Source organism: Drosophila yakuba, chromosome 3R (genome assembly GCF_016746365.2).
Source record: "Drosophila yakuba strain Tai18E2 chromosome 3R, Prin_Dyak_Tai18E2_2.1, whole genome shotgun sequence".
NCBI lineage: Eukaryota > Metazoa > Arthropoda > Insecta > Diptera > Drosophilidae > Drosophila > Drosophila yakuba.
This window is the reverse complement of record NC_052530.2, coordinates 5830825-5844793: the sequence shown is the minus strand read 5'-3', so window position 1 is coordinate 5844793 and position 13969 is coordinate 5830825. Positions and strand designations below refer to the sequence as shown.

At 42.7% G+C, this 13969-nt stretch overlaps 4 protein-coding genes across 4 annotated transcripts in view; all 4 read left to right on the top strand.

Moving 5' to 3' along the window:
• LOC6535689 (chromatin-remodeling ATPase INO80) overlaps positions 1–11114 on the top strand; it is a 39836-nt gene extending 28722 nt beyond the window's left edge. The window contains exons 13-14 of the mRNA XM_002096281.4: positions 8959–9237; positions 10784–11114. Of these exons, the coding sequence (XP_002096317.2) occupies positions 8959–9237; positions 10784–11034 (530 nt within the window). The 3' untranslated portion in view covers positions 11035–11114. The remainder of the gene's footprint in view (positions 1–8958; positions 9238–10783) is intronic.
• Positions 2913–4112, top strand: LOC6535680. Its single transcript, XM_002096272.4, has 2 exons — positions 2913–3356; positions 3472–4112. The coding sequence occupies exons 1-2, from the start codon at positions 3133–3135 to the stop codon at positions 3956–3958; spliced, it is 711 nt and encodes a 236-aa protein (XP_002096308.1). The 5' UTR covers positions 2913–3132; the 3' UTR covers positions 3959–4112.
• On the top strand, positions 4208–5216 carry LOC6535679. The gene has a single exon (XM_002096271.4). It carries the CDS (start codon positions 4297–4299, stop codon positions 5131–5133), a length of 837 nt encoding a protein of 278 aa, XP_002096307.1. The 5' UTR covers positions 4208–4296; the 3' UTR covers positions 5134–5216.
• Positions 5344–6388, top strand: LOC6535678. The gene has a single exon (XM_002096270.2). The coding sequence runs from the start codon at positions 5533–5535 to the stop codon at positions 6292–6294; it is 762 nt and encodes a 253-aa protein (XP_002096306.1). The 5' UTR covers positions 5344–5532; the 3' UTR covers positions 6295–6388.
• Positions 11115–13969: the final 2855 nt, after the last annotated feature.

The window sequence follows — 13969 nt, the reverse complement described above, 5'->3', positions numbered from 1 at the left end:
CTGTGTGGCGACAACAAATCATGACAATGGCAATGAACAGCAGCGTACAAACGCAATGATGACCACGACTGCACCTCATCAAGTGCAACACGCTGCCGAAGATGATGATGAAGATGGGCGACACGGCGAGCAGAGACCACCGCTTGAAACCAACCTGGCCAGAAGGCAGACGCAGCGTTAGAAAGGCCAGAACGGGTATTGTAGGCATACGACGATCATTGGACAAAAAGTGCGATCGATTGCAATGCGCACCGAATTTCAATTGGCTGCAGGAGCAGGAGGCCCCAAGTCGATCTGGGACTCCAAGTGGGGAATACAGTTGCCACTGCAGTTAGCAGCTTTCAGCCTGCAGTTGGCCATCACCAGCTGTCCACGAAAGGAATTGGGTTATGACCTCGAATGCGTGTCGCCACGGGCAATGCCACAATGCATCTGCCTGGACCCACTGGCTTTCATCGAACCATGGGCTCGTGATTGAGCCGTTTGGGTTTCAGTGCGCGGTAGTAAAAAGCTGAAAGTATCTTCAACATCTTTCTAATATAGTGTCGAGGCCCGGAATCGAAGAAAATGCCTGTGGCATGACTTCTTCGAATCTACAATTCAATTGTATTCCATGTCAGAGGAAAACAAGAGAGAACGCTATAGTCGAGTTCCCCGACTATCTGATACCCGTTACTCAGCTAGTGAAAGGGAGAAGGAGAGTCTTAAACACAGTTTTTGGCGGTTTGTAGGCGTTATAGTGGGCGTGGCAGAAAGTTTTTTGGCAAATCGATAGAAATTTACAAAACCAATACAAAAATGAAAAAATTTCAAAACATTTTTCAAAAGTGTGGGCGTAGCAGCTTTGGGTGGTTTGAGGGCGTTAGAGTGGGCGTGGCAGAAAGTTTTTTGGCAAATCGATAGAAATTTACAAAACCAATAAAAAAATGAAAAAATATTACAACATTTTTCAAAAGTGTGGGCGTGGCAGCTTTGGGCGGTTTGTGGGCGTTAGAGTGGGCGTGGCAAAAAGTTTTTTGACAAATTGATACAAATTTACAACACGAATACAGAAATGAAAAAATATTAAAACATTTTTCAAAAGTGTGGGCGTGGCAGCTTTGGGCGGTTTGTGGGCGTTAGAGTGGGCGTGGCAAAAAGTTTTTTGACAAATCGATACAAATTTACAACACCAATACAGAAATGAAAAAATATTAAAACATTTTTCAAAAGTGTGGGCGTGGCAGTTTTGGGCGGTTTGTGGGCGTTAGAGTGGGCGTGGCAGCATGATTCGACAAACTTGCGCTGCGTCTATGTCCCTGGAGTCTGTATGCTTAGTCTCAACTTTCTAGCTTTTGTAGTTCCTGAGATCTCGACGTTCATACGGACAGACAGACGGACAGACGGACGGACAGACGGACATGGCCAAATCGACTCGGCTATTGATCCTGATCAAGAATATATATACTTTATATGGTCGGAAACGCTTCCTTCTGCCTGTTACATACTTTTCAACGAATCTAGTATACCCTTTTACTCTACGAGTAACGGGTATAAATACTCATTTTAAAACAAGAGAGAACGCTATAGTCGAGTTCCCCGACTATCTGATACCCGTTACTCAGCTAGTGTAAGTGCGAAGGACAGTTTTTGGCGGTTTGTGGGCGTTAGAGTGGGCGTGGCAAAAAGTTTTTTGGCGAATAGATAGAAATTTACAAGACTAATACAAAAATGAAAAAATATCAAAACATTTTTCAAAAGTGTGGGCGTGGCAGCTTTTGGCGGTTTGTGGGCGTTAGAGTGGGCGTGGCAAAAAGTTTTTTTGCAAATCGATAGAAATTTTCAAGACCAATACAAAAATGAAAAAATATTAAAACCTTTTTCAAAAGTGTGGGCGTGGCAGTTTTGGTCGGTTTGTGGGCGTTAGAGTGGGCGTGGCAAAAAGTTTTTTTGCAAATCGGTAGAAAATTACAAGACTAATACAAAAATGAAAAAATATTAAAACATTTTTCAAAAGTGTGGGCGTCGCAGTTTTGGGCGGTTTGTGGGCGTTAGAGTGGGCGTGGCAGCATGATTCGACAAACTTGCGCTGCGTCTATGTCCCTGGAGTCTGTATGCCTAATCTCAACTTTCTAGCTTTTGTAGTTCCTGAGATCTCGACGTTCATACGGACAGACAGACGGACGGACAGACGGACAGACGGACAGACGGACAGACGGACGGACAGACGGACATGGCCAAATCGACTCGGCTATTGATCCTGATCAAGAATATATATACTTTATATGGTCGGAAACGCTTCCTTCTGCCTGTTACATACTTTTCAACGAATCTAGTATACCCTTTTACTCTACGAGTAACGGGTATAACAAGAGAGAACGCTATAGTCGAGTTCCCCGACTATCTGATACCCGTTACTCAGCTAGTGTAAGTGCGAAGGACAGTTTTTGGCGGTTTGTGGGCGTTAGAGTGGGCGTGGCCAAAAGTTTTTTGGCAAATAGATAGAAATTTACAAGACTAATACAAAAATGAAAAAATATCAAAACATTTTTCAAAAGTGTGGGCGTGGCAGATTTGGGCGGTTTGTGGGCGTTAGAGTGGGCGTGGCAACCTGAATCGACAAACTTGCGCTGCGTCTATGTCCCTGGAGTCTGTATACTTAATCTCAACTTTCTAGCTTTTGTAGTTCCTGAGATCTCGACGGACAGACGGACATGGCCAAATCGACTCGGCTATTGATCCTGATCAAGAATATATATACTTTATATGGTCGGAAACGCTTCCTTCTGCCTGTTACATACTTTTCAACGAATCTAGTATACCCTTTTACTCTACGAGTAACGGGTATAATTAATAAAAATAACATGGCGCTTATCAGACATGCCACAATTATATACAAATTATAAGACTACGAAAATGCCTAATATCTTGTTTTTAGTAGTCCTAGATTTTATACTCGGCAATAAAGATGTAAGGAAACTAAAAATTGTAGCTAACCCCCAAGAATAAAAAAATACTGAAAAAGATGTAATGCCAAGATGGTACTAAAAACCTGTAAAAAAGAGCAAAAGACCTAGTTAAAATTAAAAAAACAATTATTTTAAGAGTAAAATTTTTGGGCATACGACAAAAATCGTAACATAAAATCAAGAAATGACGGCCAGACAAAAACTCCGAGCTTCGACGATGGAGTGGTGCGATCGAAACTCGAGACCCAAGTCTTCGACGCCCACTCCCGCCGTGCGCCCGGAAGCTACTAGATGGCAAAAGCCAGGACCCATGGGCCGGAATGAGTGGTCCAATTTCCATAAAACTTACCAAGCAGATACAATGGCCTATAACCTAAGACTGCAGGGTGGAAAGCAGAAGGATGATAGGTAAAACACCTTTAAATAAATAAGAAACAAGACACACATTTAAACGATCGTACAAGTCTTCTATAGAGATGCTAGTTTTCTTATTCTTATCAACCACAACTCGATCTTCCCTTAGCAATCAAATTGTTAACAAGCCGTCTTCGGCAGAAGTTAGTTGTCTAAGGGAAAACCAAAATCGTCTCAGTATGCCACGCTGGCAGCGCGAAAAGTATATCTCACCGCCACCGGAACAGTTTCCCTATCGACCACACATCATCGGCCGCAGTGTTCCACGTCCGGAACATGGAAGACCCGTAAGAAGGCCGGCGGTTCCGTGCTGCTTCCAGCATGTGGAGCTCGAGAACGAGTTTTGGTCTAACATACGATTTCCCGTGTCGCGGAAAGCACTCACAGCCTGTCCCAGCAAGAAGATCTATGAACTGTCCCGGCCACGCCAATTTCCCCTGAAAGGCCATTGCTCAGTGCCCGGCAACTACGAGGACCAGGTGCCCAGACGTCAGAAAATGTCGCCGCGGCAGTGGCGACATCATCTGCAGCGACTCGAGTTCCTTTCGAAGCCAAATCCTCGGGTTCTGGCCGATCTAATGTGCTGCTGTCACTAAATTGGACCAAAAAGATTACTCCTTAGGAACAGATCACTTACTAAATAAAGTACATTAATACATTTGGTGGGTTGAGCTGTAGTTAAGAATTAATCGGATTAATACCACAGGAAATTATGTCATTTACAATGCAAATAAAGCTATGAACAAAGAATTCACAGATAATTACCATGACAACAATGATACATAGATTATGTATGATACTATTCTTTAGAGCCATGAACATAATAAGTAGGCGTTCAGAATCACCCGAAAGTCAGACAGTAACCAGACAGTCGTAAGATAATACCTTCAAAATTTAAAAAGAGTATCCAAAAAAAATACTTAAAAAAATTAAAATGAACACTGAAACTTATGGAACCCACTTGGGCAAAACTAAGAGTTCAGAACCGTCAATAGGCCCTATTGATTCCGGTCATAATTTTGCTGAGCAGGAAGCTTTGATACTAAAACCCAAGGCTCTAGAGCCGCTGCCCTCTTGGTTGGCGTGGTGCGATCGAAACTCAAAGCCTGTGAAGCGGGTTCAGCCTCGGGAGATTCGAATCTTGACCCCTTGGCAGAAAAACGGTCCGATGACCATAAGAGATTGGAAGCATTTCGGCGCCTGGGCTAGTTTCCGGGCCAGACCCAAAAATCCAAAGCTCAAGAGACCTGCAAAACCTTTCTGTGCGGCCAAATACTTGCCTTGTGCCCTAAGGAAGCGCCAGCTGGACGAGGAAGAGTTGCGGGAAAGGATCTTAATGTTGGCCAAGCCCCGGAAGATCACCGAGAAGTATAATACGCCAGACCAACCGCCAGCGTACTCCCCGGCGATCCCTTGGGGCAAGCCACCGCATCGCGATCCCGGTCGACCCTTCAATCCTCCCTACGTTCCCGACTGTTTTCCAACCGACGAACTGGAGGCGGACTTCTGGGCCCAGCTCAGATTTCCTGTCCGGCAGGCAGCCCTCTTGGGAAAGACTACGCCCCGCATCCAGTCCCTGGCCAAGCCACGGGTATATCCACCAACTCCGCACTGCCCCGTTCCTGAAAAGGTGCTGCATCCGCTGGATGTTCCGCCTCCACCACGAAGGAAGTTTACAAACAGGGGCTGGCGAATGCACCAGATCCGACTGTTATATCTGTCTAAGCCGGTTTTTAGAAATGAAATGAGTTTCTTCTATAGACAGATGTAACCACCTAATCCTCATTGGTGCTTCCAAACTGCTCTTTATATTTGTCCAACACAAAACGAATTTATAAAAGTTTTGTACCCATATATTTGTTTTCTTGAAGGTTTTTCTTAAATTATGGAATCCTTGTATATAGTTATTTTACCTGTGAAGATCGCAATCTTTAAATCTAAGACCCAGGGCATCGACTTTAAAATCTTACAGCTCACGGTTTTATTTTCGAGGGCTGATAAGTAGGCACTCAATTAGTCGTCAGTTGGATTTTACATTTCAACCGGCTGAGAACTTTACAATTTTTTAAAAACCATCGCCATTGGAACACAAAAATTTTATTTGTTGCATTAGGTACAGTTTGAACCCTTGCTAAATTTTAAGTGATTTTAAATCGATAATCGGGTCACCATGAGTGTAATTCAAGAAGATACCAAGGCTAGTGTACTCAGCGTGGTGAAGCCGCCACCGAGTTGGGTCGAATGGTGTGAGCGGAATGCCAAGCCGATCCAACGTCGTCTGATCCAGGAAAAGCGCTACCTAACCAGATGGCAGATTCCCGGACCTATGAAGAAGGCGCAGTGGAAGGAGTTCTACGAGTGGGCTGCGTCCAGAGCCATGCCAAAGGAACTGCCGAAGCCGGTTAAACAGACCATACCTTGTCTTGAAAAGATCTTGCCTTGCGCCCGAAAGCCACGCGCCATCGATCCGGACGAGTTTCAGGAGAAGGTGGCCAAGCTGGCCACGCCACTGGAACGGAAAATGACGCCGAAGCATCAGTACATCAATCCGGACCATCCGTACTCCCCAATAATTGTCTGGGGTCAGCCACCACTCCATGACAAAGGACGACCCTTTAAGCCGCCACCGAAACCCTGCTGCTTCTTTAATGCCGACATCGAGGACAAATGGTGGGCCGAACTCCGCTTTCCCATCCGCAAGGCTGCCCTCAAAGCCACGATAACTCCGCGCATTCTAAGCCTCTCGAAACCGAAGATCACGCCTCAGTTCCCGCCCCATTGCTATCATCCGGATCATATCTACGATGTGCTGAATGTCAAACCGCCACGGAGGAAGAAGTTTACTCCCCAGGGCTGGCGTCTCCACCAAATCAGATTACTTTATCTATCGAAGCCTGTGTCCCGGCCCGAATACGAGTATTTTTATATGTAATGCCATGTTATATGGCACCCAAGGTTACTGTTTCCATTCCGTATAATTGTTTTTGACCTTAAATATATGCTTGATGTCTAACGATTCATGTAAACGATGTGTTTTCCAAATTTAATATTTTTAAAATTAAGACGTTTTGATTTTTTATTATGTAAGGATATGATTAATTTATGATATCATATAAGAACTATACTGAGTTATGCTCGAACCTCGAACTGAAATCTCACCTTAACAGCTAACTGCAGCTGAATTCTCGGACTTTTGCAAATCCGTAAAAAAATTAACAATTTCACGCAGATAAGAATCGCCATTTATATGACTTTTTATGGCTTACAGTAGCCGGCAATAACAACAACAAAGCGACAAAAGCGAAATGTAATTTAAGCCTGTGAATCCGAGAAGGACGAGGAGAGCCGGGTGTCCGGGAAAAAAGTGCCAAGGAGCCAAAGATCCAAAGAGCCAAAGAGCCAAGAGCCACTTAGTCATGGCCGGCGCATTACAGTCAAAGGTGAGGCCTTTCGAGCCAAGATTCCCGTCTTTCACTTCGCTTATCAGGCGTAGCAAACATGCGTCACATTGGCTTTGGCACCGGGCCCATGGAGCTAGGATCAAGGTTCACAAATGATCATCAGTCAAATCAATTAGATAATTGAATGAATGATTTGTGAAATCCGATTATGCTCGGCGGATTCTTATTCCCCGTCTGCCGAGCTTCATTCTCTGCTGCTGTTTTTTTACTTCCCGTCTCTCGTTTTTTGTCATATTTCGTTTGCTGCAATTTCATTGTTGTTATTTCTTTGGGCCTTTCGTGTCAATAGGCAATATGAAGAGGGCCCAGACGATGCAAATATCACCAACAGCAGCAAATCAAACAAAGCGAACATATTTATAGCATTCATAAATACAACTGGAGCAAAGGGAATACTTACTATTGATAGTATAGGCTGAAGTTGGCTGGGCGGTAAAAGAAAGTGGTGTTATAGGAAAATATTTAATTTTTATATTTTTTATAACTCAAAGGCTATCGAAATATTCTTACTACAAAAGCTTTAATAAATGCAAAAATAATATTTTGTATTATTTTTTTTAGCACTTACCAAGTACCATTCCCATTCTCCTTTGGTTCCCATTATAAACCTTTTTATCCCCCCGATTCAACTGTCATTCCCTGTTCATCATTTTTAACCCGAGCTCGACTTAATCTATCACGCTCAACATTTCCATTTTGCCCGGTATTTTCCATCACTTTTCCCTTGCCCCTGGTCGACAGCTGAATTATGCTAAAAAGCGAAACTTTGTTGGTGTTTTTTGATGTTTTGCTGCAATGCCTCGACGTTTGACCGAAATACATGCCAAGAGCAGCAACAAACCAAGAACGAACTGCCAAAAAAAATAGGAAATAGGCGAGGAAAACCTTTCTGGGCTCTGGGCTGTGTAAATTGCCTTGGATTGGATTTTATTGATAAAACTTATTGCTAAAATCCAAAGTTCAGCTCAATAATATTGCATTGCCATTCGATTTGGTCTCGTTCTCGTTGTAGCAGTAAAAGTAAACCCTATGACCAAAGGAAACAGACTGCTTTTGGGCCTCTCTCTTTCGGCTTAAGCCATTTGAAGCTCTTCATGGGGACATGGCCACAATATTGTAGACAATTCCTCTGGCGACTGTCGATCGCGATGATCACTGCACCGACTAGACAATAATGTCTATCATGGAGTGATGATCATCATATCGGGTATGATGATGCTGCCGGCACTCGTGTGCGTTGCATACCGAAATAGCAGAACGGGAGGTATTGTCGCCAAACACCAGACAAGATACACTCGTACCGAATAACAGACAACTGGGGAAATAGAACCAGTGGAACAACAACATTGTTGTCTGCCCGCTGATCACAACTTTTTTGAGCCTGTCTTGTCGTCGTCGTTGTTTATTTATTTGTTGTCTCTGTTTTATTTATACAACTTACAGTTAGCCGTCTAAGTCGCTGGCATATAACCAGTGAAATGTTTAGAGATATCGTTTTTAAGCGAACTGTTGGTTCGGAAGAGTTCTAATGTGAAATTTTTCATTTGCTTTCTTATTAATTTGCTATCAATATTAATGTTGGCAATCATAATTCCTTATTAACTTTACATTTTATTATTTTAAACTACTTTAACCCTTTGTTTTTGGAATTAATCAACTTGCTGGTCATGAATACATATAATGGGGTTTCTGTCACGTGTACTGGCGGGTTAAGAATTATAATATAGAAATATGGCACTCCGCATATTTTTCCTTTGGCATTTCGGTGGAGTCTTGGCCACGATAAAAGTTGAACTTGTTTGTTGCTGCCATTCTGCCATTGTCTTTGGGGCATAAAAAGTAACACGTTGAATGCGCAAATATGGTCATGGCACAAATATCGATAGTAAGGTGCTGGCAAAGAATTATGGGCAGGAAACCTAAGAAGGTATCCCCGTCAGGCAGCCGTCAAAGAACCCCAGGCCATCCCCATTAGTTAGGCATTTAGGTTGCGAGCCATAAAATTGTGGTAAATGTAACGAAACTCCCAGTTTAATGTTTGTTTTTCGTTTTATATTGGGCCAGATGTTTGTGGATTGCGTCCAACCGCAATTAATCAATACCGAGTCATCTATAAATTTCCGTTCTCCTTGCAGACTTCATCGGCGACCTGAGCGGCATTTCGCCGATGCGCCGGCGGCACCACCCGCGCGGCACCAGACGCGGACGTCCCAGGGGCAGCACGCGGCGCGGCGGCGGACACGGCTCGATCCCGCGCGTGCTAACGCCGACGCAAGCGGCCACGCCAGCGGTACCGGCCTCGGCGACGCAGGCAGCGGCGGGAACAGGAGCGGCAGCGGGAGCGTCTTCACCCTTGCAGCAACAGGAAGTATGCGGCGGTGGCGACAATGCCGGCGTACTGCTTACCGAAGAAGGTAGGTACACTTAAAGAAAATATGTGATGTGTAAAAACAAACAAATGTGTTCTGAGTGAAACAAAACTAGCTCGGCAATCCGAATCAGTAATTAAATGTTTTAAATTTGCTTCTGCGGGAGCTTATAGTTAATATAATTAATACATTTCCTACCAAATAGCAACTATAAATGAAGACTGGAAAATAAACATCGAACAGCCTTCAAGTCAACATAGTTGCGAATTAATTTTTTCTTTCAGTGCAAGTAACTTTCCTTCCGTCACGCAACTCACACTCCTCGAGAAGTCACCCCTCCGCAAGGATTTCCCCCTCAGTTGAATAGAGTGTTACTTGTCGCTAATCGCTTGTCATAATCACGTTTATCGCTGCCTTTTCCGGAACAAGTATTTTCGGGTACTCAACCCCTCCCCCTGTGGTGGTATTATCTCCATATTGCTTTGTGGTTGATCTACCGTTCCCCCTTTCGTTTTATTCATTTTTTCTAATATGTCTCGATTACAGCCCGCAGAATTAATGCATCCACTTTGTGGTACGTGACAATTTTAACGCAGTGCCAGGCGTTTTTACATTACATAACTTTTTCAGTTTTGCCCCCTTAAAGCAAATACTTAAATCCAGATAAAACATTCTTGAAAGTTCACCCCTTTCGTTTGGCTGCAAGTCAAGCCAAATATTTGTTTAGAGATTTACATCTGGCAGCATTATCTTTTCCGCTTTTTACTTCCTCGCTTTTGAAGTTAACTTGTGTAAAGGACAACAGCATTAATTCCTTACCAATTCATTGGAACACGTTACGGTTCTCACAGATTGTTGCCAATTTGATTCATAACTCAGCAAAGTGATTCGCATCTGTAAAATGGTAAATTTCCCAAATTCATAGTCAAACCAATTCGTTTAAAAGGAGATAAATCCTGCAACAATGTGGCAATTTTCAGTTGGATTTTCAGGCGCACGACAAATGATAATTGAATAAATCCGCTTAAAGTCCCAGACACTAGGCAAGGGGAGCGGGGCACACGTGACAGGAACACGTTCCGTAGCTGTTGGCCCAAAATGGAGACATAATCGCAATGGCAAATACGCAACGTTGCATAAATTAAAGTTGGCCAGTAGGAGGGGAAGGGCTAGAATGTTTCGGGGGACTTTCGGCAATTAAAAAACCACAATTGCATGCATTGCTGGGACAAACAAGGAAATGCCAGGATACGATGAAACGTGCGGTGACAAATGTCAGTGGAATTAGCAAGAAAGTTGCTTATCCTTTGTTCAGCTTGATATGCTCGTTTTCCATTTATCTAATAAAATCTGATAGGAGTTAAAGTACAGTTTGCGCAGTTTTTAAGGGCAGTTGCAGCAGCTGTACCTCCGAATATTCAATTTGTTTAATTATAAATGGAATTGAGACCATGGAGTAAAGGAAAAAAAATTTCACTTTCAACATCTCGAAAGTTTGAAATGGTAGATAGGCTGTTTTTTCTTTCCGTCTAAAAATAATTTAAATAATATTTATTGTCTATTTCCAATAACAAACCTTTTTTTTTTGTAGATTATAGAACAAGTCCATCCGGACAATCGCCTGGAGTGTCCTGCAAACGCGGACCAGGACGACCTCGCTCCAAAACCGCCACACCTATCAGTCGAGGAACCCGCGGCGCTCCCCGTGCCCGCCGACCCATGGGTCCATTGCTGGTACCTCTGGGCCGAAGTCCGGATGCCACGCCGCCCAGCAGCAGTCCGGCCACAAGTCGGGCGCCCAGTCCAACAACTGGATCCCATGGTGGCGGCGGTCCAGAGTAGTTTCCAAAAAATGTAATTGTATTTAAAAGATAAAAAAAAAATAAAAAAAAAATTGCTGATTAAAACAATAGTGCAACTCACATTCGGTCTTCAGAATTGTAAAACACTTTTGCTTTAGGTATAGTGGTAATTAATAGCCCAGACTCTTACTTAAGTATTTCACGGATTTTATTTTAAAAACCTAACAGTTTATACGTTTTTCGCTGCGATTGAAAGTTCAATAATCCTAGAATTCGGTCTACAGTTTTACAATTCTTGGAAAAGGTAATCAATCATATATATGCTTGACATTTTTTACAACTGGCTACCCTGTGTTTTTTTTTTATCGTCTTAATAAATAGTAAAAAATAATGACTGTTGCAATCATAAATTAATAAACTTGTAAAACTGCTAGAGAGCTTCCGTTGACAGTTGACGCGTTAGCCGGAGTTTTAGACGCGTCAAGTTCGTTGGCCAAGACTTTGAAACAAATTCACGCATCAGCCATCAAAATAATTGACTGCGGAAACAAAACCATCAAATGAGAGGTGTAATAAAAATTTGTTTCGAGTCAAAATTTTAGTTGTAATCAACACCGCCGACGCGTCGAAATAAGCGCAACAATCGAGCATACGCAGCCAAATAAAACTGGTAATTATATTAAGGAAAATGGGAAAACTCTTTGAGAAGACCAAGGGGATCCGAAATCATTGTCATTCGGCAATTAGTTACGCTGCGTGATTCCCGGTACAAAAGGTTTCTCCAACCAGCAGTTTACGATCTGTATTAAATGTATACAAATTTCAGTGTTATAACCGCGGAGTTATGTTAAGACAGCAGTCTTATAAACTAAACAGGACACGCTTCTGCACAGACAATAACTCAAAAAGACAACAATTTACACAGATATAATCATGTTTTTCTAGCTATTAATTTGCCAGAAAACTTTTTGTCACGCCCACTTTTAACGCCCACAAACCGCCAAAAACTGTCAGTGTTGAAGACTCTCCTTCGCACTTCCACTAGTTGAGTAACGGGTATCAGATAGTCGGGGAACCGACCATAGCGTTCTCTTTTGTTTTTGATATAAGTTATTTAATTTTTATACCCGTTACTCGTTGAGTAAGTATAGTATAGTAGTATACCCTTACTAGATTCGTTGAAAAGTATGTAACTGGCAGAAGGAAGCGTTTCCGACCATATAAAGTATATATATTCTTGATCAGGATCAATAGCCGAGTCGATCTGGCCATGTCCGTCTGTCCGTCCGTCTGTCCGTTCGTCGGTCCGTCCGTATGAACTTCGAGATCTCAGGAACTACAAAAGCTAGAAAGTTGAGATTAAGCATACAGACTCCAGAGACATAGAAGCAGCGCAAGTTTGTCGATTCATGTTGCCACGCCCACAAACCGCCCAAATCTGTCACGCACACACTTTTGAAAAATGTTTTGATATTCTTTCATATTTGTATTTTCATTGTAGACATGATTCTTAAATACATTATATTTGAGTTTTTCAAAATTTTATTTATCTAAGAGTATCTAACCGTCGATCACATCTCATTAGTTTTTTTGCCTTCGGGCTTTCAGTTGCTTGGCATTGACTTTCTAGGCATCTTGGACTTCTCAATATGACAATTCTTAATATTCCAACTGCAACTTGTTTTCCTTTTTGTTGCTATTTTTTCTCCTCCTCAGAGTCGCCGGCGGCCAGTTGGCGACATTGGCGGACTGTCATAAGATTCACGTATCGTCCGTAGTCGCTGCAGTTGGAGAATCCGAGAAATGTTAAAAGTGTGCATTTATGCCAAGTGGCATCTGAGGCGGCGTCGGGCAGTCAGTCGTTTACCTTCCTCCCTCCCACCTCTTCTTGGGGGTACTGCGTTTATTAATTAGCAGCCATCACGAACTCGAAACCAAACTAAAGCGAATAAGGCCCAGAAAGTGACATCATGATACCCTTTTTTATCTTTTTGCCATGCTTAGTCAGTAATCATTTATACCAAAAAATTTTTTTTTAATTTTAGAAACTTGTAGTATTTTAATCATTTTCCATTTGCAGGAGAACACATATCTGTTCATGCTTTACTCAAGCATTGCATTAAAGCATTCGATGAAATTTGCAGCTCATATATATCAGCATTATCTTGTCTGAAAGGGTGATCAGTGTTTCGATTTCGAAAATGCCAATAATTCTCGTTTTTTCCTCAATTAAAAATCACAAACAGCATTTCAATCGTTGTTGACTGCTACTGCCTCCGAAGTTGTGGTTGATGCAGGAAAAGAAAATTGTTGAAAAGCCGGCTACAGGTTGGTGTGCCGCATTGGCGACTGTTAATAAGTTGCAAGGAGTTTGCAGCTTGCCCCAGCCCGAGCTACATGCACTACTTTGGGAGTGATCTTTTTAAAGCGCCTAAAAAATGGAAGTTAATCCTTTTGGCAGCTGCTTCCGAATTCGCAGCAGGCACAGCTCAAGAAAGAGCTCAATCCCTTCTTGTGAGTTAATCCAGCGCAACCAATAAGCCGCAGAAGCCTGACTTGAATCCTTTTCCTGCATTCCGGTACGTTTTCTTTCCCACATAAGCCGGTAAAGATGTTCCGTGGTCTATAAATCAAGACAATAAGCACGGGGCACAGCAGAACGCAGATTGCATGGCCACACCTTGAAAAAATAACCAAAAGGATTTAATTTTCTTCAAAAGCCAGCACAAAAGGGGGGAAATCCAAGTTCCACTCCTTTCATGCCCTTCCTACGCATCGGATCGGCTTAGTCCTCAAGTTCTATGCACGGGCATCTTCCAGGCCGTCCTTAAAAAAAGAAGAATACGCAGACTGCTCTAGTTTCCCTGCCACTTAGCGAGAACAGAAGGAAGATGGGACGAGTTCCCTCAAAGGACTGGATAATGCTATTCATCTGGCAGTCTCTTTTCGGGAAATTAAAATGTCTACTCCTACTA